The sequence below is a fragment of the Carlito syrichta genome, unplaced genomic scaffold (assembly GCF_000164805.1).
Source record: "Carlito syrichta isolate Samal-C Ts95f unplaced genomic scaffold, Tarsius_syrichta-2.0.1 Scaffold302301, whole genome shotgun sequence".
In the NCBI taxonomy this organism is placed as follows: domain Eukaryota; kingdom Metazoa; phylum Chordata; class Mammalia; order Primates; family Tarsiidae; genus Carlito; species Carlito syrichta.
In genome coordinates, this window is record NW_007246397.1 from 210,608 (window position 1) to 234,584 (window position 23,977).

At 50.0% G+C, this 23,977-nt stretch overlaps 1 protein-coding gene across 2 annotated transcripts in view; it reads right to left on the reverse strand.

The window, feature by feature from the left end:
- Positions 1–392: 392 nt before the first annotated feature.
- TBC1D2B (TBC1 domain family member 2B) overlaps positions 393–23,977 on the reverse strand; it is a 50,694-nt gene continuing 27,109 nt past the window's right edge. Inside the window, exons 5-12 of one of the 2 annotated variants that reach the window (XM_008056258.2) lie at positions 23,484–23,867; positions 20,204–20,314; positions 18,990–19,183; positions 15,169–15,663; positions 12,175–12,292; positions 6,250–6,435; positions 4,983–5,104; positions 393–1,047 (exon numbers count right to left, since the gene is read on the reverse strand). In XM_008056258.2, the coding sequence (XP_008054449.1) occupies positions 852–1,047; positions 4,983–5,104; positions 6,250–6,435; positions 12,175–12,292; positions 15,169–15,663; positions 18,990–19,183; positions 20,204–20,314; positions 23,484–23,867 (1,806 nt within the window). In that variant the 3' untranslated portion in view covers positions 393–851. The remainder of the gene's footprint in view (positions 1,048–4,982; positions 5,105–6,249; positions 6,436–12,174; positions 12,293–15,168; positions 15,664–18,989; positions 19,184–20,203; positions 20,315–23,483; positions 23,868–23,977) is intronic. The other variant, XM_008056259.2, reaches the window with a different exon arrangement.

The window sequence follows — 23,977 nt, forward strand, 5'->3', positions numbered from 1 at the left end:
AGCACCCCCAGGAGAGCCTCCTCCATACCCTCAACAAGGGCCAGCCAGGGTGGGCGTGCCTTGATAAGGTGGTGGGTGTTTGCTTGGAAGCCATCTCACTGTGCTTGAACATGACTCCTGCGAGTGAAGAGCTTCCCACAGAGGCTCAGGAGACGCGGCAGGCCCAGAGCTGCTGGGGCAGAGTGGTCCACGATCTGTAGACCCAGGGCTTCTCCACACCGGCAGGGACCACTGTGTTACGGGCTGTGTGTGGAAGAGCAAAGGCATTCCAGAAACAGGGCATGGCTGGCAGCCTGAAGCTGCCAGTGGAAGGTTCATGGGCTTTCTACGCTGGCTGTTTATGAATAAGGGATGTGCTTGCTTTTCTAAGGAAGTCCCCTCTTCCACACCGACTTTATGCCACCGAGGCAGCTGCATCCTGACCTACATGTGTCTGGGCACAGGGGGCGTCCTTCACGGTGCTGCCGTGCAACAGTGCACACGGTTGCCCGCTGTGTGCAGGAAACAGAACATGGGACACTCTTGAAAGCGCGGTTTCCAGAGGAACAGAACACCCAATTAACTGCCAGATGCTGTCAGCAGGCTCTGGCAAGCACCCCACTGGTCAGCCCAGTGAGTTGCCAGTCAGGCAGAGGGCAGGATTATGATTTGTGTCACTGAATGCCATGGCACGGAGAAGGCTGTAAACAGATCGAACACCGCCAGCAAGTGGGAACGAGAACGTGCAGTCTGGCTGTGGACATCTGCCAGCAGATTCCCAGAGGCACAGAGGCTCCGTGCAGTTCTCCAGTGAGCTGTTCGCCCTCTGGCATGCTTTGGTTGTGAAGGCAAGAGCGGCATCCTGGGGTCAGTCAGGTGTCCTCCTCCTCATCACTGACCAGCTCTCCCTTGTCAGGGCTGGTGTCTCGCTCACGCAGGAAGTCCTCACGGATGGCCTCCAGCTCTGTTAGCTCCAGCCGGACCTTCTCCAGGTGGTAGGCGCGCCGGTTCCGGATCTGGCGCAAAGGGAAGGGGTTCAGGTCCCCAAAGGCAATACTGATCAGCTTCCTGGCAGGACACAGGACAGAGACAGCATCAGCCAAGCTCCTATACAGTTGCGGCAGACAGCCCAGAGGCATGGGGTGGGGAGCCCAGAGGCACGCTGGGGCCTGAGGGAGGTATGTGACCTGAGGAATAGGCCCAAGAGAGGCAGCAGGCATAGTGGCCCCACAAGGGGCAGGCCTTGGGTGACTGGATTCTAGTCCTGCCATGTACTTAGGCCACCCTCCCCCCATTTCCTGGCCTCTGATTCCTCATCCACACACTGGGGACCCCAGTGCCACCTCTTAAGGTGTGGGATTTACTAGTATTCCCACACACAAGCACCAAGGACAGCGTCTGCGGTTGCTTGGTGCTGGCATCCTGGGTCAGCAAGAGGCCTGTGTGGAGCACACATTCAGGAAGCCTCTGTCTCAGGAATGACTGAGTAGGGTGAGTGAATGCCCAGGCAGACCTGGCAATGACTGTCTGACCCAGGTGACAGTGTGATGCAGTCTACTGAGAAACATGCAGTTTGTGGGTTCCACATGTCAGGTCAAGGCACCAACTTAAAATAAAAATGTTCGGGCTGCCCCTAACCACTGGTCAACGCTTTGCTAAGCACAAAGCCAGAAGCATATCCTGAGGCTTGGCTATGGATTCCAGTAGCCATAGGGTCAGCCACGCTGATCTGGGGTCAGAGGGAGGCAAACCGTTTTCCCCCAGCACTGAGGTGCTGCCTCCTTCCCCTCTTGGGTTATGTCAGCTCAGAGGCATGGCTTTCCCACAGCAGGGCTCACTCACTTCCTGTCAACCAAAGACCAATGAACTCATGAACCCTAGGAAAGGCTGCGAGGAGACAGATGTCAGGAGGGACTTCCTCCCTGCCTCCGAGGAAAGCAAGCCACTCGCTTCAGCGACTGGTGCCTTTCCACACAGGGTATATACGTGATTCAGAATACACAAGCCTTTGGTGGTTCTTCCTTTTATATAATATTTAATTTTATTATTATTTTTTTGAGTTGGAGCCACACTCTGCTGCCCAGACTGGAGTGCAATGGCACAGTCCCGGCCACTGCAGCCTCGACCTGCTGGGCTCCAGCGATCCTTCCGCCTCAGCCTTCCAAGTAGTCGGAACTATAGGCACGGCTGGCTAATTTTTTATTTATTGTAGAAATAAGGTCTTGCTAAGTTGCCCGGGCGGGTCTCAAACTCGTGGGCTCAGGCAATCCACTTGCTTTGGCCTCCCAAAAGGCTGGGATTACAAGCTGAGCCACCGAGTCTGGCCCCTTTTATATTTTAAAGCGCCTCCTCCTTGGATATGCCTAACTAATCCAGGAGATTGTCCGGCAAGAAGGTCAAAGGTCAGAAAGGCTTTCTTTAAATGCAAAATTCCCCAGAGAGTGTTCTGGAACATGAGAGCACTGAGAACAGACAAGACCTGAGCCTGGCAACCACAAAGTGTCGATTTCTTGGGTTCTGCCTCATGCCCAGTTCTGCTAATCGGGCTGCCAGCCCCTTACAGACCCCTGCCTGCTCCTGGGCCAGGCAGAAGGAGGAGCCTTGTGAAACAGACACACACCAGCTGTGTCCCAGGGGCCCACAGGACCAGCCCTCTCTCCCCTGCAGCTGGTAGTCCACAGGCTCACAAACCTGAAACCTAAGTGTCCCCCCAAGCCCGTGCTGGAGCTTGCACACTGACATGTCACATTCATTACCTTCTCCTGTCAGTGGTACCCACTGAGGCCTCCCCCGGGTAGGGGTACCTGGGAAAAATCTGACTCTGCCTCTGCCTGAGGCCTAGAAGTGTTGGCTCAGAGGTGGGAGCGTGCCTGGGCATCAACTAAGTTGAGGAGATGAAGCTCAGCACAGAGAAGCTCCCAGGAGTCCTGCGGTAGAGACCAGCTGAATTTCATTTAACCCAACATCTCCTGGATGCATTTGACTACATGACCCCCTCACTCCTTTCTTGCAAGACCAACCCAGGCACTGCAGAGCCAGTGTCCTCGGAACCACCCGTCAGGGAGCTGACTTCAGTGCTTGGGCTCTAGCCCAGAGACGGTCAGGGCACCTATAGTCTTAACAACATTCCCATCCTGTGGCCGTGGGCCTGGCACTTCTTGATGCAGCTGGGGACTCCATGTCTGCTGACCTTGGGGAAACCGTACCAAGAACTTCTCACAAGGGGGCGCTGCAGGACCACGCAAGTCCCTCCCCTACCCCCAAAGGTGCACAAAGGCAGCTCCACTTTGCTGCACAAGACCGTCAGCACCGGGCAGGATGGGTCTCTGGAATCCCAATGCTCTCAACACAACATTAGTTGTCAGCAGGGCAAGTCTGCTGAACGCCATTTTTCGTGATCCCGTCCCAGTGTGAGACCAGCAGAAGCTCTCCAGGCTCTCCCCAGGACTCAGAATCGGCCTCTCACCGGCAACTGCTCTTCTCAGCTTCTTTCCACATTTGGCAAAATCAGGTCCCTGTTGCCAGTGCTGCTCATAAGCCTGAAACTATCTTAAAGCCCCACTCCCCAATACAAGAGCCTAACAATAGTGACCCGGAGGCCGGCTGTGCCTCAGCCAGCACCTTCTGCTCCCAATGTCCACCTCAGCTGCCAGGACTGGAGCAGCCACCAACTGTGGTCCAAGGGACATGAGGACAAGGGTGGCAAGAACAGGCTGTAACAGTGTGGCCGGGGAGGGAGGGGGCAACACAACTCCTGAACATTCGGCTGCCCAGGCTGGAAACCCACCCAGGGGCTTCCAGGTCCAAGTTCCTCCTCCATTCTCTTCTATCTGTCCCCTTTTCTCCACCTCTGGGACCACTGCTCTCTAGGCCACCACTTCTCTCATGTGGACCCCTCTAACCGCCACAACCTCCTGGTCCCCCAGCTGCCAGTCCTGTCCCATCTGACCTGCCTGTCTCTTGCCTGACCCCACAGTGACTACCCAACACTCTCAAGAGAAAGGAACAAGCCCTGAGTAAAGTCTTTGAGAGCCCTGGGCGTTTGCTGCAATCCAGCCCTGAGCCCAGCTGCCCACACCGGCAGCAGCCTGGCTGTGCCCCTGCTGCATGTCCCCAAACACATGCCCCACCAAGGGCCCGAACCAGAGTCTCGGGCAGACACAAGTCTTGAGCCAACAAGGAAGTGTGCCGTGGCCATGTCTACTCAGCAAACATCTGCCAGGCTGAATGGGGGGGCACAGGGGCAAGGATGCCAGAGGCATGCAGCCCTGAGCCTGAATCTCAGCTCCACTGCTTCCTGGCTGGGTGGCTCCCAGCAAGTCATGCCCTACAAAGCCCTGTGCCTCCTATGGAAAGTAGTTAATGACCTGTCACCAGGCTGCTGTGAGACTGAATGAGGCGTATGTACAACCAACAAGCAACAGGTGATCGCTACTGCCTGTCAGGCCCGGGTAGTGCTGGGCAGAGGGTTGAAGGAGGTTCAGCCCTGACCTTGAGGAGTTGAGACATGTGTGGGGAACACCAGACATGTGAACTGTCCTAACTGGCTCCTGAGGGCCCTGCCCCCACTGCTTCCTTGCTGTCTCCTACCCAGCCCGGATCACTTAGCCTTTCCCTGGCCAGGGCTCCCTCTTCACAGCACTCAAATGATGCCCAACAGTGTCCTGACAAGGGCTTCAAGGACAGGCTGTACCTCATCTGTCATCCCCAGTGCCCTGCCAGGCACAGGCCCTACCACATAGCAGACTCAGGAAATGCCTGTTAGACAAGTAAACCACTGCTGTTGGCTGTTGGGACTGATGTTCGTCAAGTAAAGGACAACCCTTTCCATCCCAGCTCCTCTCTTGTTGCTGCAAGGCTACCTGGTGCTCACACCCTTCCCCTCCCACACCACACAACTGGAACACCCCGAGTCTGAAGACGGCAAGACCCCACAAGCCGTTCTGAGGAGGAACAGACAGGCTTCTTGCTCCCTGACATCTGAGAAGCCCCCAGGGACTCACCTGGCATCAAGGACGGTGCGAGTGAAGGAGCGGAGGAACTTGAAGGTGGACATGGAGTCCTGCAGCTTCAGGATCTCCTCTTCCTTGTACTTAAACAGCGCCAGGGCAAAGCGGAAAATGACCTGTGGGGGAACAGGGCAGTCTGTGAGGGACCCCGTGGCTCCACGCGCCAGCTGCACTCCTGGGGGTGTAGGTCTTCCCAGGCCCGAGAACAGACACTCAACCTTAGGGGCAATTCCCACCGACCAAGACCCCCTTAGAGAAAAATCAACCCTCTGGTGGCTTTCAGCACGTCAGCCCAAACCCAAAACCTCCCTATGGAATAGAATCCTTTCATCCTCAGCTAACACTTCCAGACAGTAAAACATAAGGAGCAAGCATGAGGAATCATTTTTCAATAAAATCAAAACCAGGGTTTTCTGATTCTGAAACCTTTGAATATGGTGAATCAATTCATTTTTAACTGATTTGGTTAATTAGTAAATAATCTGAGGTTCAAGGGACCGACCAGGCTTCTGGTGGTCTTGCAAGTTCAAGAAGCTTTGGAACAAACTGCTTTCCCTACATTAAGGGCCTTGAGTGGCACCAACCTGTACTTTCTCTTATTTAGTTTGTTTTTTGGGATCTCGTTATGTTGTCCAGGCTGCACTTAAACTTCTGGGCTTGAACGATCTTTCCACCTCAGCCTCCCGAGTAGCTGAGACTACCCACACCCGCCACCACGCCTGGCTAGGAAGAGTTATAAAGCTGAGAACAACAACTAGAAAAAAGGGGGAGAACTCTTTTCATATACCCCTAGTTATATGGCTTGAGTTTAATATGCTAATATATCACATATTCAAAAACCAATTTTTAAAAAACATGCAACAGAGTGGGTGAGAGGCTCACAGGCAGCGAGGCTCTGAAGTTGGCTCCCCTGAGTGTGTCCTCCTGATCCTCTGCTTACGAGACCCCTGCAACTCCATCTCATCTATCCCTTGGGGAAACCACCATGTGTTGGACAGACGTGGCGCTCAGCTCCGACAGCAGCCTGCAGCTCCCAGTGCTGACATGGGCTTGGTGGAGGCAGAATGTCTTACAAACCAGCCAGTGACCGCCGTCTCCTGAGGTCCCAGGCCCAGCTCCAGCAGCAAGCCATGCGGAGATCACTCTGGCATCGTGGTCACCCTCACCAGTGGCAGCTGAGCCAGCCACCTGGCCACCACTACTGCTGCCCACACAGTGTCAAGTGTGTATATCTGAAAGCAGCTGAGCTCCATAAACCCACCTTTGGTCCCTCATAAAGGAAAGAGTCCCATATTTTAAAGAGGACGTCACTAACGACACTATCCACAAACACCACCAGAAACCAGTTGAATGTGATGAGGGTGTAGTCGACTTTGTACTGCTCAAAGTGGGCGTGCAGCCGGGGTAGCTTCTCGCTCATGAGGTCTCTGAACACCCGCTGGTCCACCTGGGGAGGGAACAAAGGGAGAAGTGTGGGCCTGCCACCACACGGGGCAAGCACAGGTGCTCGGCCTGAGGCTCTGGGGCTCAGCCCACACAGTGCACAGCTGTCCAAACACCAGAATCAGACTACACGGGGCCCAGAAACAGCGATTTCGCCTGCCATAGGTGCACATGAGTGTGGAGTGCACTTCCCGCAGGGGGAAACTGCAACTACCTCCTACACTCACAAGCCCCAAGGAACAGGCTGCTGCAAGGAGCTGCACTGGAGATGCTGACACAAAGGGCCCGAACCAGAGTCTCGGGCAGACACAAGTCTTGAGCCAACAAGAAAGTGTGCTGTGGCCATGTCTACTCAGCAAACATCTGCCAGGCTGAATGGGGCGGAGGGCACAGGGGCAAGGATGCCAGAGGCATGCAGCCCTGAGCCTGAATCTCACCTCCACCGCTTCCTGGCTGGGTGGCTCCCAGCAAGTCACGCCTTACAAAGCCCTGTGCCTCCTATGGAAAGTAGTTAATGACCTGTCACCAGGCTGCTGTGAGACTGAATGAGGCGTATGTACAACCAACAAGCAACAGGTGATCGCTGCTGCCTGTCAGGCCCGGGCAATGCTGGGCAGAAGGTTGAAGGAGGTTCAGCCCTGACCTCGAGGAGTTGAGAGACGTGTGGGGAACACCAGATGTGTGAACTGTCCTAACTGGTCAGGCCTGGTAAAGATGTGTGCACAGAGCACTGTGGAGCCCAGGGACAGGTCCCAGACAAACCCGGAGAAGAAACAGCCCCAATGGTCAGAGCTTGGACTTCCAGGCAGGAGTGTGCCTCCCTCTCAAAGCTGCAGGGAGCTTGGCAGAGGGCTGGGCCTCACCTAGTGGGGAGGTCACATGCCGGGCAGAAGCCTGTCAGAAGCCTCACAATGATGTCACACTGAGGAGTCAGGACGTCATCCTGTAGGCCAGGGGTTTTCCCAGACTTTGTGACCCACAAGAAAGCACACATCTTTAGCCGCCACCCAGTCAACAATACCTGCATGCACAGGTTTAAAACAGAAACAAATGTTTCACTGAACAATACTTAATCTCCCACCAGAGACCACACTTTGATGCTTCCAACTGTAGTCTAACCAATGGGACCTAATGGGGAAAAAAGCTAGTACCAGCCCACTGAAGCCAGTTCTCCTCCCACAGTTCTGAAAACAACTCCGGTTGTCCCTCAGTATACACAGGGGATTGGTTCCAAGGCCTCCCTCCTTGGAACCATGGGCACACACTCAGGTCCACAGTCGGCCCTGAGGATCCTGAGTGTACACAAAGTCTCCCCTCCATATTCACGGGCTTCACATCCTGTGGATGCTGTCCTTTCATTACCTGAAAAACACTCAAATAAGTGGACTGGTGCAGTTCAAACTCATGTTGTTCAGGGTCAACTATACATGTCTGTCCACACTTCCTGCCTGGCTCTGACCTGTGCTGGGGGTCAGGGATGACTGGGAACAGGTGCTATCTTTGAGGAGCTGTAAACAGGTTGGACATGTTTAAATTTATCTTGAATATGGTAAAAGAGAATCCATTTTTTAAAACTAATTTGGTTTTGGGTTACTCTGTTTGAGGCTCAAGGGAACAGGTCTTCTTCTGGTCATACAAGTTCAAGAAGTTTTGGAACAAACTGTTTTCCCTACATTATGGGCTTTGAGTGGCACCAACCTGTACTTTCTCTTATTTATTTGTGTTCTTGCTATGTTGTCCAGGCTGGACTTGAACTCCTGGGCTCAAGCAATCTGACAGCTGAGCTTCAAGCGATAACTGGAAGATCTGGCCGAAGACGTCTAAAGACAAGGGACACACACACTGGCCTTGAAGTGGGAGGAGATCCTTGCACTCCTCTCTCCTCCCAACTAGGTGGCAGTCTGTGCCTCATTCTCGAAGCTGCCTGGTGCTTGTCAAAGCGTGGAGGGGCCGCTGGGTGCCTGTCAGAGGGCTGGGTGTGGAGGGGCTGCCAGGGATGTTCACTCAGGCCTCTCTGCTTAAGCCCCTCCCCCGCTGAGCTCTGGAGTACATGGGATGACTGTGTCATTCATCTCTGTGTCCTCGGCACCCAGCAAGGTCCTGGCGCACAACGTGCACTGAAAGGATGGAATGCATGGAAAAGCTGACAAGCATCTGGACTACAGTGGGCAAGGAGCTTGGGCACTCAGTGTTGGCAGGAGGCAGTTTCACAGGGATCTGCAAAGCACAGTGCTGGGCTGGTGGCACATGCAGAGCTATCCCCATTTGAAGAGCGGCCATATGCAATGTCCATCAATGACAGGAGAGTGATTAAGTTCACTTTATGCACCCACCTGATGGAATACTGTAGCCACCAAATAGGATGGCTCAGCCAGGCACAGTGGCTCACACCTGTAATCCCAGCACTTTGGGAGGTGGAGGCAAGGGGATTGCCGGAACCCAGGGTTTCAAGACCAGCCTGGGCAACATGGCAACACCTTGTCTCTACAATTAAAAAAAAAAAGCTGGATGTGGTGGTACATGCCTATAGTTCCAGCTACTTGGAAGGTTGAGGTGGAAGGATCGCCTGAGCCCAGCAGGTTGAGGTTGTGGTGGCCATGAGCATGCCCCTGCACTCCAGCTTGGGCAACAAAGTGAGACTACAACTCAAAAAAAAAAAAAAAACAGGATGGCTCAAAAGTTCCTAGTGACATGGGGCAGTGCTCATGCTATAATGTGAACTAGCCAGGACATACCATGCTCTCAACTTGGACACCTTATGAAATGGGCTGAAAAAAGTGAAAGGAAATTCACCCAAATGTGGACCATGTTTCTCTCATAGGTAGGATAACAGGTGATTTGATTTGTCTCAATATCTTTCTATACCCATAACTTCTCTTCAGTATGGTCAAGAAAAAAGACCCTAAAATAGATCTTCACCTATAAAGTTGATATTAGCAAACTTTACTGAGTTTTTGCAATGTTCTGAGCATTACCTCAACCTCTTAAAGCATCATCCAAATTTAACCTCAAATAATCTATGTGAGGAGGGTATTACCCTCATATTACAGATGGGGAAACTGAGGCCACAAAGCTATTCAGTGATGTGTCCATGCTCCACAACTCATGTGAAGGAGGGCCTGGTTCTGACTCAACTGTGTGACCATCAGTCCAAGCTCTTAACCAGTATGTTCAATCATACCTCAATGGAAGTAAGAAAGACCAATGCTTCCTTTTTCTTACTCTGAAACACTGAATCCCCTCAGATTTTTAATTTGAGCCTTCTAAAGCTATTTGCTTTCAGGTGCCCATAAACACAAAACTTTTTCTACCCTCTGATCCCACCCACCTGTGACTGCTGCCCTTCCCCCCCCACCCCCCTCCACCCCATGCCGTTCATTCCCTCATTTACAGGCTGATGCCAAGTGAAGCGATCACAGGAAGACCAGTTCTCCCGGGATCCATCGACATCCATGAAACTGGGATGGGGACCTGCAGGAGACAGCTGTGGGGAAAGGGTCCCACCCTCTAGCAGGGCCAGAGCTCAGCCCCTCTCACCATCCTAGAAAACGGCAGACAGCGAGGGGTAAACCTAGGCTCAGAGCTACAAAGTCCCGAGTCCAAACCCCAGCTCAGTGTCCCCTTGCTGGTGTCTCAGGCAAGTTGCTTACTGGCGTACTGGACCCCTGGTCTTCTCCCAAGACAAATGGGGATGATTGTGCCTCTGCATTGCAGAGCTCTGTGCAGCTGTGGAGCTGCTGGCCAGGGCCAGGGCTCACTGATGGCCAGCCCCTTTCCCTTGTCAAAGGAAGCTCATGTAAGTTCAGACGCTGACTTTGCTGTGCTAGACACTGAAAGGAACAACAGGGCTACAGCACTGCTGACTAGCTGGAGGACAAGTTGGCATGCGAGTTAAAGGACCACTGTCCTGCAGGACTGTGCCAGAGTAGTGGGAACAGCCACGGCCTGCAGCTGCCATGGGAATGGTGCTACAGAGGAGACGGCGGGTGAGCTCAGGCTGCTGGTGGGGGTTTCCCATGGAGGTGAGCAGTGGGACAGTGTTCCACGTTCGTGAAAATACACAGTATGGGCATGGCCAGAGGACACGTGTCCTATCACAGGTTTCCAATGGCTCCATGGGTGGAAAGAGGCCCTGGTAGCATGTGAAGGCATTGAGGCTTTGCCCTGAGAAGTCCGGGGACACCAGCAGCAGAGGGACACGATGGAATCCCGGAGTGAGACAGAAGTAAAACCAGAGAGGTAGGCGAGTGACAACAAGAGAAAGGAGAGAGACAGTGGTGATGATGAAGGGGAGGGGGTAGCAGTGATGATGGAGGAGAGGGGACAGTGGTAATGACAGAGGAAGGGAAAGCGGCACCAATGGAGAGGGGACAGCAAGAAGAGAGGGGACAGGGTGACGGAGGAGAGGAGACAGCAAGGAACAGGGACAGTGGTGATGATGGAGGGGACAGTGGCAACGATGGAGGAGAGGGGACAGTAGTGAAGGGGGCAGAAGGGGAACAAAGACACAATGATAGAAATGGTGACCACAAGGACCAGGAGGAAGGAGGAGTCCAGTTGCCCACGTTTCTGGCCTGGGGACCTGGAGCGGTGAGGACAGGAAGAAGCAGGAGGCAATGCTGAGGACCCTCCTTCCATAGGCAGAAATAGCAAAAGCAGCCAGGCCAACCAGGAAGAAGCACACTAAGGATCTGTCAGAGGAAATTTCACCCAGGGTGCTGGGGATGCTGGGGAGAGAAAGGCTAAGAAGCCACGAGGTTGATGATGAGGAGCCCAGAGATCAGCAAGGGCGGGGAAGCCAGCCCTGGATGGAGGGACAAAGGAGGCAGGTGAGGCCGCCTGCTGGCACAGGAGTCACCATACAAGATGGGGCCACAGGAGACAGAGCCACCCACGGAGACACTGCCAAGGATGGAGAGGGGGACATCCCTTCCACGCCCTCCTGTCATCCTCCAGTGTCCTGCCAGGGCTTCCCCTGGCCTGTGGGGCCAGCCCTTGTGACATCGAGCTGAGGAGTGTCATCCTGCCCTGGCCCTGTTGGACTTCAGCAGGGAAGGGCATGAGATGTACCACTCAGATTTCCTGCTGCAGGAGCCACTGCCCCCAGCATCCATCACTGAAGCCAGTGAACCAGCAGGGCAGGGACACGACCGCAGCCCATTGGTGGGAGGTGGGCGCCTTTCACAGCTGCCCTGGGCTTGAGAACTCCCCACGGGCCCAGTCAAAACTTTCTCAGGCTGCACCATAGTCACTGCATGGTGTCTGAGACTCTTCTTCCCCGTCCTCCTCCCTTCCCCTGGGCTGGAGTTTTTCCGGCCTTCCCTAGCTCCTGTCCCTCGTCCTTCCCAAGTGTGTCCCCAGAAGTCTCTGTCTGGCATGTCTAATTCTGCCTTGGTATCTTCTTCCTGAGGACTTGAGCTAACACACCAGGCCCCCCAATTCCCCTGGACTATGACAGTCCATGGGGTAGGCCTGTGCCCAGGAAAGAGAGCGCAGAACTGAGAACATATCACGGCTGCAGGGTGGGTCTGTCTCTGCTGGTTCCCGGGGAGTTGAATGATCTGAGCCCACCTCACTCACTCACACACAGCTTGGGCCAGTCTCTGAGACGTGCTCTGCCACCTTGGGGATCAGTTGCTGAAGTCAGCACACAAAGCCTTTCCCTACCAAGGTTCCATTTGGGACATACTTCAGCTACAAATTATACAAATTGGTGACTGAAGCATAGAATTTTTAGAAGTACCTGGGATCCCAAAAGAGTCTTTGTGTAATAGTCTCGAGGCATGAAGACTTCCACTATGGTAACCAGACACCAGAAAGCGTCTTCTTGTTCCAAGTACAGAAGGGCCACTGCCACCAGCCTGTGAGCAAAAGGGGGACAAGGTGAGTGCCCAGACGCAGCTGGGGACTGCCAGTCTCCACAGAGACTCTGCCTAAGCCCTTTCCTCTCTCGTAACCAAAACTATTTCCAGTTCTCCAATAAAAAACACTTGGTAAGTGTGCCTTTGCCAGTGAGGCATTTCCAACAACTTGAGTAGCTAAGCTACATTCCCTCTCTTTCATTTGGTTTTTGTGCAAAGATGAAACTGTTTCTCAATGATCAACTGGCCTCATTTTTAAAAAATAATGTTCTCACCATAAAATTTTTGCTGATGCAGCTGATTTTTTGGGGTTTATTGTTCAAGAAGGTACAACTTTTTTTTTTTAAAGAGACAGGTTCTCACCATGTTGCCCAGGCTGGTCTCAAACTCCCGGTTTCAAGCAATTCTCCTGCCCTGGCCTCCCAAAGTGTTGGGATTACAGGCATGAGCCACCATGTCTGGCCCAACTTATCCTTTTATGCACAAAAAAATCCAGATGTGAATGTAAATAACAAAGAATGCAAGATGGCTTCAAATAGCTTTCCCAATACCATTCTGCTTCCAGGATAAGGGAATGGAACGGACTGCAAAGATGCCCCCTGGGGGCTTCCTAACAGAATCACACCCACAGCATGCACGGGTGGGGAAAGGAGACCACATGCATCCCTGCTATGTTATTCCTGATGTTAGCCAACAATGAGTTGGTCACTTAGCTGTCACTCATCAAGAGGTGACTTCTCAGAAGCCCCAGGTATGGCTCCAAGTGCATGCTCCAGGCAGCAGGATGGAAAGCCTCTCTCTACTGAGCCAAAGTACAAAACCTGGGCCGATGCACGGAGCTTATGAGCTTCACTCATGAGAAAACTTCTGAAGCCATTTCTCAGAATTTGCTTTTTACTTTTTTCCTTAGATAAAATTATAATAAACTTATCTCAAATTAAACGGAGGCGGGGGGGAAAGGCCTGGGTAGGTGGGAAGGGGATGCCTCAAGTAGGCACGAAGAGGATAGAGAAGAGAAAGATGACCACTGGCAGAGACAGAGAAGAGACACAGGACACACAAGCACAGGCTTCAAGTTCACAGCAGCTGATGGTGCAGAGCCTTTTAGAAAAGCACTCAAGTTAATTGACGTTCCAGATGACAGGCCTGAATCATCTAGAAAAGGCTAAAGTTCTTCCAATAAGGTTCTGGGCACTCAGAAAGCATGGACACGCACCAAATACTCTCAAGAAAGAAATCCCACCAACTGGTTACAATTCAGAGGCTTTACTGGTGATGGGGTTGTCGAGAGAAAGCCTCCATGATCTGGAAGTGGCACTTGCATGTGGGAGCACTGACTTTGGGACAACACTAGACAAGTGGGCATTCCTGGACCCCACATGGGCACACTCAAGTCCTCACCAGGGTGCCTTGGTCTCAGAGGTTTCCAGCTTCCAGGAACTTCCAGATTGAGCACAAAATGTGAATTATGGCTTTAAGTAAAACAAGACTGCTTTGCTAGACAGGATCCTATTTATGGGCTCTTTTTTTTTTTTAAAGGAGACTATCTAGGAGCAGCTGAAGTCCCTTTTACCATGAGGGCACAAGAGAGGCTGCCCTGTCCTCACCACCAGAGGAAATGACTTCCTGGATACCATTTGGTTTCAGGTCTTAAGCAAGTACATTTCTTCCTGCAATACTCTCATTTCAGATGCAAATAGGCAGCCCTTCTCCGGAGGTCAGTACCAGATAAGAAGCAGGGACAGGAGGGCCTAGGAGCAGCCAAAACAAACGTCAGCACTCCAAACTCAAGCTCCCAGCATGGCTGACAGGATTCCTCCAAATGTACATTAGAGCTTCCTTGTTCTTACCTTATCCATATCTCTAATACATTGGGTTACCCACTTTCACTACACAGAGAGGAATACAATTGGACAATTGTAAAGATAGCAGAAAGCGTGCCAGCCAGTTGAGAAGCAGTCAGAATACTCAAAGTCCAGCAATGGGAGAAGCCTCACAGAGAGCAGGCCTCAGTACCTCCTGAGACCTCATCCTGTCCCAGCACAGCTCAGGAGATGAGCCTGGATCACTGAGAAGGTGAGAGGCTTTTCAGTGTCCTCTGTCTAGGAGAGTAAGCAAGGCTGTGAGAAGATTCTAGACTAAAAGAAAACAAGTTTAGGTCCTTTAAGGGTTAAGTTTCATCTGCTGAAGAACTGTTTGGGGCAACTTCTTGATTCACAAAGATCCTATATGTGGCCAGGCGTGGTGGCTCATGCCTGTAATCCCAGCACTTTGGAAGGCCAAGGCGAGAGGATTGCTTGAGTTCAGGGATTCGAGGCCAGCCTGGGCAACTTGGCAAGACCTCATCTCTACAATAAATTAAAAAATTAGCTGGGCATGGTGGTACATGCCTGTAGTTCCAGCTACTTGAAAGGCTGAGGCAGAGGCAGGTCAAGGCTGCGGTGTGAGCGTGCCACTGCACTCCAGCCTGGGCAACAGAGTACAACTCCAACTCAAAAAAAAAAAAAAAAAAAGATCCTGTATACTGTATAAACATGGAGTGTTCACCAGTTTTCACTGCATGCATTTTAAATTAATAAAATCCAACTTGCAGTCATACTTGAGTATGATGAGAACAAAAAAGAAAAACAAGATTCTAGGTTGTTTCGAATGAATTTAACTTTTGTATTCCTAATGCTTTCTGAAATCATGTTTGTTTCTTTGGGTTATTCTGGAACTGGGGATGTTGTGTCATTAAAACCAGCTCACTGCAACTACTTTTTCCCTGAAAATACTAGCTTTTCTTGGCCACCCAGGGAGAGGGAGCTGCCAGGCAGTGCCTGTGCCTGGAAGTTACCTAAACGGCAAATGGGAACATCCCAGGGACCCACACACACCTGTTGAGGCCTTGGCAGTAACCGATATCTGGATTTCGCCAGGAGAATGCGAGCAGGACGTTGCGCAGCTTCTGTATGCCTTCGGAAGTGGGGCAGGAATAATGCTTGTTGTTGGGTAGAGTCCGCAGCAGGTCCAGCTCAATCTGCTTGGAGGCTGGGTTCTGCTTCTCTAGTGCCTTCTGGAGCAGGGTCTGGAAGTGGCCAGGCTCAGTGCTGTCCCTGAACTTCCTCGTGTGAAAGTCCACACACCACTTCCACACCTTGGACCGGTGTTCATGGGGAATGCCTGCGCGGATCAGGTTTTTCAGCTCTGGAGAGCACATCATCTCCCTGTTCATTGTGCTGGCAAAATAGTTTTCCCACTTGACCCCAGTAGAAACTTCCTGGTTCTCTGTGAGGTACAGAGTCTTCAGGTCCAATGCGCGGACCTTGGCAACTAATTTCTCTTCCTCGTCATCCTCAGGTACAGTTCTGAACCCATAAATGTCATATTCACTGTTGGTAAAAACAAAAGGGGAAATTAAATGATATGGTCTTGGCAAAAAAGACCAACTGAAATAGAATACAGACCCCAGAAATCAATCCATATATGGGTGGCACTTTGAAACAGGACCAGGCATTTCACATCAGCGATAAAGTCAGCAACTTCTTGGGACATAAAACTAGGACAACCAGCTATCTATATGGGAAAACATTAAATTAGATCTCTTCATGATCATTTACAGGTTTAAAAAAAATCAATTCCAGACAGTTTAAAACCCTGAAAATGTGAAAAGCCTAGAAGAAAATGCAAGCAACACTGCAAAAACAAGACTGGTGGATCCGGCTATATTAATGTGTGTGCATGTTTATTTATCATACACGTAACTGTGCTTCAAAAAATACCATTTTGAAAGGTAAAAAAAAAAAGGAAGAAGCAAGTATTTGTAAGAAATTAGGGCTGAAACGGAATTAAGGTTTTAGAAGACAGAATCATATCCCCCAAAGGTGTCTGTTTCCTAACTCCTGGAACCTGTGACCACATTAGGTTACACAGCAAAGGAAACACTGCCACTGGAGTTAAGATTACAGAATTTAAGACAAGAAGATTATGAGGGTTACCTGGATGAGCCCAGATATCCCCTCTAAGGCGGAAAAGGAAGGCAGAAGTGTCGGCAGGGAAACGTGATGACGGAAGAAGAGGCAAGAGAGAGGCAGGCGAGGGGGGCTGAACCCGCTGCTGCCGCCTCTGAGTACACAAGAAAAGGCCACGGGTCAAGGAACTAAGCAGCCTCCCGAAGCTGTCACTCACAGCTGACAGCCAGCAAGGAGATGGGGACCTAGGCCTACAACCACAGGAACTATATTCTGCCAACAACTTGAAGGAGCAAGGACATGAATTGCCCCTAGGATGTCCAGAAGGGAACGCAGGCCTTAATTAAACCTGAATTTTAACGCGATGAGACCTGTGTTGAGCTACCGACCTACAGAACGATGAGGTCATAACACATGCTTGTTTTAAGCCACTGCGTTTATGATAATTTGTTATGGCAGCAACAGAAAACTACTACAAAGGCCTGTAATCATTTGCTGCTAAGTGTGCAGAGCTGCTCAAGCACTTTGGAAACCAAATCTAGTGGAGCTGAAGACATGCATTCCCTATACATCAGGAATTCCATTTTTAGTCTACACCCTGTAGAAACTGTCTCACGTGGACACACGGGAACTTGCACCATGACGGCCCCAGCATCACTGTTTGTAACAAGGAAAAATGGAAAGATTCTAGCTGGGCTCGGTGGCTCAGCCTATAATCCCGCGCTTTGGGAGGCTGAGGTGAGTAGAATGACCCCGCGGGTTCGACCCGCCTGGGCAACTTGGCGAGACCTCATCTCTGCAATAAATCAAAAAATTAGCCAGGCGTGGTAGCGCGCGCCTGTAGTTCTAGCTACTTGGAAGGCTGAGGCAGAAGGATAGCTGGAGCCCAGCAGGTCGAGGCTGCAGTGGCCAGGAGCTGTGCCACTGCACTCTAGTCTGGGCGACAGAGTGAGACTCCAACTCAAAAAAAAAAAAATGGAAAGATTCTAAATGTCCTCCATGAGGGACAGAATAAAGACACTGAGGCACACTCACGCTGTGACATTCTAGGAAGAAGGTACAAAAATGCTCAGGCCCACCCACTGTGCCCCATGCTCACCACCTGGGTGACAGGCCCAAGAGAAGTCTAAGTCTTACCATCGTCACTATACCTATGTGGCAAACCTTCACATGTACCCCTTCAATCTAAGACAAATTAAAAATACACAATAAACAAAATAAAAGCATGAAGAAACACAGACAAACATGCTAGGAGCTACACATATCAACCTGGATAATTTCACAAAATAATGTTGAAAGAGGTTTCAACACATATCTGGGATCAGTATCTAAGAAAGTGTCATCAGTTAGAATCCACCCTGAAGTGCTTACAGGTAAAATGACATCATGTCGGCATTTGCTTTAAAATATTCCAGAAAAAAATCTGTGAGGGGCAGGAAGGGTTAGAGGAAACAGTGTTGGTGAAACGCTGCTAACCGCTAAAGCTGGGTGGAGTTGCCTGTGGGGTCTGTTAGACAATTCCATCTACTATTTTGTATGTTTGAAATTTTCCTTAATAGAAAGTTAAAAATAAATCAATATTCACAGTCATTGTTCTACTTATACATAAAGTTTGAACACAACATAACAGAAGAGCACAAAACGCACATGGGAAGAACACATGGCACCCTCAGATACACTCCTAGGACTCACAGATGTTAAAAACAGTCACTATGACAAAGGGATCTGGCTGCCCAGGCTGGGGTCCTGTGTGTATCACTCACAGACTGAGGGACCTTGGGCCCATCCTTACAGTCCTATCATCCCAAGTCCAGCTTCCTTACTCGTAAATAGAGGATCAAGACACCCACCTCATTGCCCATGAAGAAGTTAGCATAGCTCCGGGCACATAGCAGACCTCAGTAAGAGTTTCGTAACGAATGATGTGTTGTTCACATTCGAACAGCCTATTTCTGTCATCTGAGTTGCCCAAACAATGAGCTCACAAGCTGTGAGCTCAGGAAGGGAAAGAGCATGTTAAGCTGAGGCGAGCATTGCCTGGACCTGGAGGGGAGAGCCAGGGAGGCGAGGGAACTGCAGTGAGCAAGGCCCAACCAGGGATGGCCCTGAGTGGCAAAGGGGTGGACACAAGAAGAGGCTGGATCAAGTTCATTTGCAGACTTCTCCTCAGTCTAGAATTTCATGAGTTTCATTCCTCAGAAAATAGGTTATGAGGATTCTTAATCCAACATCATCATGGGCTTCCAGATTCAGTGATTTCCCAAAAAAATAGATGCAATATTTTGGGTGTGTGTGTGTGTGTGTGTGTGTGTGTGTGTGTGTGTGTGTGTGTCCTCATCCAAGTGCATTCTGGGAGCAAGTATGTCCATAGCTTGTATTGGATCCTCAGTGCGTCTGGACCACTGAATCAGGTTACCCATAGGAAGAAAGCCCTATTCCCCACTTGAGGGCCCCCTTTGCTTTTGAGCCACCTATGGGTGCTGTCTCAGGACAAGGTTTCTGTTCCTTGGATCACAGTATAGCTACCATACTTATACGAGACAGAGGCCTTGTCATCAGAAGACTTAGGCCAAACCCCAGCTCTATACTTGATTCTTAGGGGAGAATGACAATGATATCTATTGGGCTGATCCCAACAGCACTAGTGAGACAGAGTTGTGTACAGCTCTCTGGGAATGGCTACTGCTGTTGAAAAAGGGACTTTAGAAATGGGGTGCACCACCCCTAACAGTCACTAGCAGCATTACCTGACAAGATGCGGCTTAACGAAAGCTTGCTCTGGCTGCTCCGGGCTCTCTACCTGCAGAGCGTCCTCCAGCAACTGAGCTATGACCTCCCGGGCAGGCCCCTGTTCTTCTGAGCACACTGGCGTCTTCATTTCTTGAAGCAATATCAAGTATTTGCTTTCTATCTGGCAGAGCTTGGCTTCCAGGCTAGAATACTGCAGAGAATGTAGTGGTTACCTCTATCCTGACAGAGACCCAGGAAAAGCAATCTTCAGGTACTTCAAACATTCAACGAATGACAAGCCCAAAACTATGAGGAAATGAGTCAGAGACAGAGTGTATCAAAGACAAGAAATTAATTTATGCCACAGACCATCTGTCGTGTCTACAAAGGCCTCTATGGACTCCTCTCTTCCTTTAAGGAGTTCTGGTATAGAAGGGATGCTGATAATCAGACCTCTGGATGCCAACAAACGTATCAGCCCTGGACGGGGTTGAAGTGAGCATCAGAAAGCAGGTCAAGTGCCAGTTACTGAGGTTGAGCTTCATGCCACTTGGCACATGAGCCATGAGTGGCCACCCAATGCTATACCAATTTTTTCTCAGTACACTGGGACTTAAGGCAGCTCCCAACTGCTACTTTATCAGACAAATCAAACACATCCTTGAAAACATGCAGCAATAAGGTCTGGGAAGATGCTTTGAGGTTTGTTCAGAAAAGTATATAAGGCATACAATAGCTGTTGACAAGCTAATATATTTGATTATATTTGATTATAATTCCTTTCATTACAGCCGAACCGCCTGTGGTCCCCTGACATTTTGTGAAACTCTTTCCAGCCATAATCACATCTGACTTTGACACCAACCCTACTGAGTTCATAGAGGCAGCCTTAACCTTACCACCCCCATCTTACAGATATAAAACCCGATAGCATAAATCAAAATCCCAATAACCTTAATTTACAGGACCTTATATACTTCATTTGTTTTCTTAAAAATGCTTATGTACAAATGGAAGCCACACCTCAGGGCATTTCTCCTTGTCTTCCTCACAGACAAAATGAGACTAAGCACATAGCCCTGTGTGCTATATAAATATTTTAAAAGAGATTTCGATCAGTAGCCATATCTCTCCAAGCAGGGAGTTGAGCTGGTTTGTATAGTGTGTTTGTTTTCACACGGTTTCCTTGCCTGACCTCCCACCAGATCACAGGACATTCATCCCAGCCCACCTTGGCCATCAGATCCCGCTCTCTCCTTTCTGCATTTCTTCGTAGAGCTGAGAGTTCCAAAATCTCCTTATTTAGAAATTTGTTTTGGGTTTTGTATCCCTGTAGATTATCCTGTTGGGAAAAAAAAATCCATCAATTCACTTGAGTTGAACATTGACTAATTATCCTACTAAGTAATTAGCATCTTGCTGCCTCACCAATCAAGCAGCCCTGCTAACTTACAGTAAGTTCTAAGAAACTGGAAATCGTTACCAGGCGCTGAATCATCTTTTAATCTGATTACTTTTTCTGACCACCTGTGGCAGTAGAAGGAAAGCAGGCACTGCTGCTGTGATGAAGGAGATGGGGAAAGCATTTATTTGATGGTGGTGATAGGAAAAATAAATAGGGCGTAGTTCCCAAATCCATGCAAATATTTTACCCATATTCACTGAGGTGGTACAAAAAAGCAATACCTTACATTCTTTTGTTTTTCTTTCTTTTTTTTTTTAGATAGGGTCTCGCTATATTGCCCAGGCTGGTTTCAAACTTTTGGCCTCAAGCAGTCCTCCTGCCTCGACCTCCCAAAGTGCTGGGATTACAGGTGTGAACCACCATGCCAGGATATGTTTACTACTTTAACTAGAGAAACAACATATTTTCTGTAGGTTCTCATATTTACTTACTCAATTTATATACAAAAAGCTACACACATGCAAAAGCCCTTAACTAAGATCACATCTTATAATGAATGCCTACAACCTACAATGCATGAGACACTTAAGAGAACGTGTTCCTCAACTCTTGTTACATTAAAAATTTTCAAACTTATGAAAACGTTGAAAGAAAAGTACAATGAACACAATATAGCCTTAACCAAAACCCAGTGGTAGTTAACTTTTGTCACATTTGCTTTGTCAGTAAGAGAACATGACAAGCCAGTGACGAGTTCTGCCGAGTCCAACTCAAAGACCAGGTCTGGCCAAGGCAGATGCCATGTTGGCTTCAACCCCTGACACTCTGAGCAAGAAAGGAGAAAGGAGCCAACAACAAAAACAAACAAAAAGGCAGGGAGACTTTTCATGTAAAACATTGTGAAAATAAAGTTCAGGAAACTTCTTTAGATCTTCCCAATAATAAAAACGAGCTGAAGAAGGTTCTAAAGATACTAATCAGAACCACCTTTGGGACAGTGATTTCTAATATTCTTTCCAAATTCAGCCTTCCTAAATGTGCCTCCTCTCGCCCCGTTTGTAATTATTTCTCTTTTATAATCTGACAGGCTGGCATGTGAGGTTTCCACGGAATTTCTGATCCCTTAGTCACAGAAGAATTCTGTAAATTCTCAGAGGGCAGGCCAGGGTAATCAAAAAGGACATAACTCCTTTGACCTTGTCAAAGGAAGAAGACCACTGCCATCCCCAGAGATATGTCCACAGACATTCCCCAATTTTCAAACCACTATGGGATCATACAGTTTCCCCATAAAATGCAGAAGAACTGAGAATGGTTCAATGATGCCATTAACCACTAGCATTTATGGTCATTTGCTATGGGTTATAGGTGCCCGTGTTAGACCTGTGGCATCCTGATCACACCTCTTGGGCAGCCATTCTAGTCATCTCTAGTTCCCAGGTGAAGAAAAGACCACAGGGGGGCTGCCCACCTACTAGGCATCCCAGGTTACAAATCACACTTCTGAAAGCCAGGCCTGGTGGGCTCATGGCCCAGTGGGCTCAGCTGACTCCTATCGGAACTCTAATATGCATCACACTTACTCAGCCTCAGCAAGACCACACGTCACTACCAGTACTCAAGATGCTGAATGTCAAACTCAAAAGGAGGTCCACAGACTTCCTTTTCTCACCTGAACCATGGAGATGGAGAAAGTATCTATTTGATGGTGATGACTTTTCTCAAATGATGATAGGTACTCCTTTCTCCTGGTCTCTTAAAGCTCTCATACTTGGAAACAATGAACAAACCATCAAAAACAGGCAGGCCAGTCAAAGGAAGATGGGCGGGAAGACAACTAAAGGACACACCTGACAGTGATGGACAGAGATGGAGTCACACAGGTGGGTCAGCAAAAGCAAGTGACCATCACCTGTCATATCTATGTCTGTAACTTACAATCTCTTTCACAGTCTAAGTTCTGATCGTTTATCTAAGGATACGTTCTCTAGAACGATGTTAATGGTCACAGCAATGATAAAACCTAGCATTAAGACCTTAGGAGGCGCCAGAGCGGCATGGGGGCTTTACATGATTACCTCCTTGAATCCTCACAACACCTATGAAGAAACAGCACTGTTTCACAGATGAGCACACCGAGGCACAGACTTAACGTCACTTGCCCAAGTCGGAGTTCAAAAATAGTAAAGCTGGTCTGAATCCAGCCACATCTGGCTCCAGAGCCCATGCAAAGGAGACAAGATTAGGTGGGAATGCCTTCTGCATCACAGAGGGGACCCCTGGCACTGGCAATAACAGGGGTCACTTATCCACCCAAAGCCTTTCTGACAGAGACTCAAGAATTGGTGGCAACTAGTATGTTATGATCCTTTCTGTGGCCTTACTGATGGTGACCAAGGCTCCTGTTATCCCCTCTGGACCACCAGGCTTCTCTACAGGTAGAGTTGACTGCCACTGTTTCCCACAAATACTGCATGCTCCTCCTGCCTCACAAGCCCACATATGACATGGAGAGTCACTTCAGCTCAGAAACCAGCTCCCATCCTCAGGGCTAGCCCAGGGGGACACTGGGAGGAAAGTTCTTCCCTCCTAAGAGTCAGGCCCCTCTCACCTTGGGCCTGAGAGGGAATGGGGGTCCATGTCCCTAGATAACCCAACACTAGCTGCTGGGCAGCACGCTCCCATCCCAGGTTCCATCGGGTCCTGTGGTAGGCTGTGCCAATCAAGTCTGAGTGTGCATTCATGTACACAGAAAGGGCAAGAAACAGTCTCCCTGTGCTCCATGGGTTGATGGAGTCCCATGGTGGTACAACCGGAAAGGGAAGTCTCAGCTGCCTGAGAGCAAGGGAGGGGAAAGATCTGAACCGTTTCCAAGCACCGGCAATGCCACTGGATGAAGAGTTTCATTTTCCAAGGAAGCTCCTTGGAAGATGAATGATCATTTGACTGTAAAACCTGTTATACTTGTCCAAAGGGGGGGGGGGGGGGGGGCACAACTATTCTGCTGCCATACCAAATCAGTGCTCAAAGAACCTCCGGGGTGATATCGTGGGGTTAAAGGGTTCTGGTCTCTCATCCCTGTTCTCAGCCCATGCCCTGCTCTTACTTTCAGCCTGTCCAGCTCCAGTTGGTCCTTGGCGGCAGGGGTGGCCAGGGGGGAGCCAGGCGTGGTGGTAGGGGATGCCAAACTGCCCTCGCCCTGGCTGAGCTTGATGATGACCTCATCCTTGGCCTGGATGGTCTCCATTAGCATCCCCAGCCGCTCGCTGAGCTCTCCCACTTTGCTCTTCAGCGTCCGCACCTCCTGCTGGAGACTCTCCTTCTCCAGGCTGCAGCGCTCCAGCTGGCTGCTGAGGCCCAGGATCTGGTCATCCTTTTGGTGTAGAAGCTCCAGTGTGTCCTTTGGGATGCCCTCACAGAGTCGGCTGCTGGTGAAGTACTTGTCATACTGTGACGACCGCACTGTCTGCTGGAGCAGCCGAACAAGCTCCTGGGAGACAAAAGGAGGATGGAGGAAGGTGAAGGAGTGGAGGAAAGTGAAGAGGGTGGGGGGAGGCGAGGGGGATGGAGGAAGATGAGGGGGATAAAGAGACATGAAGG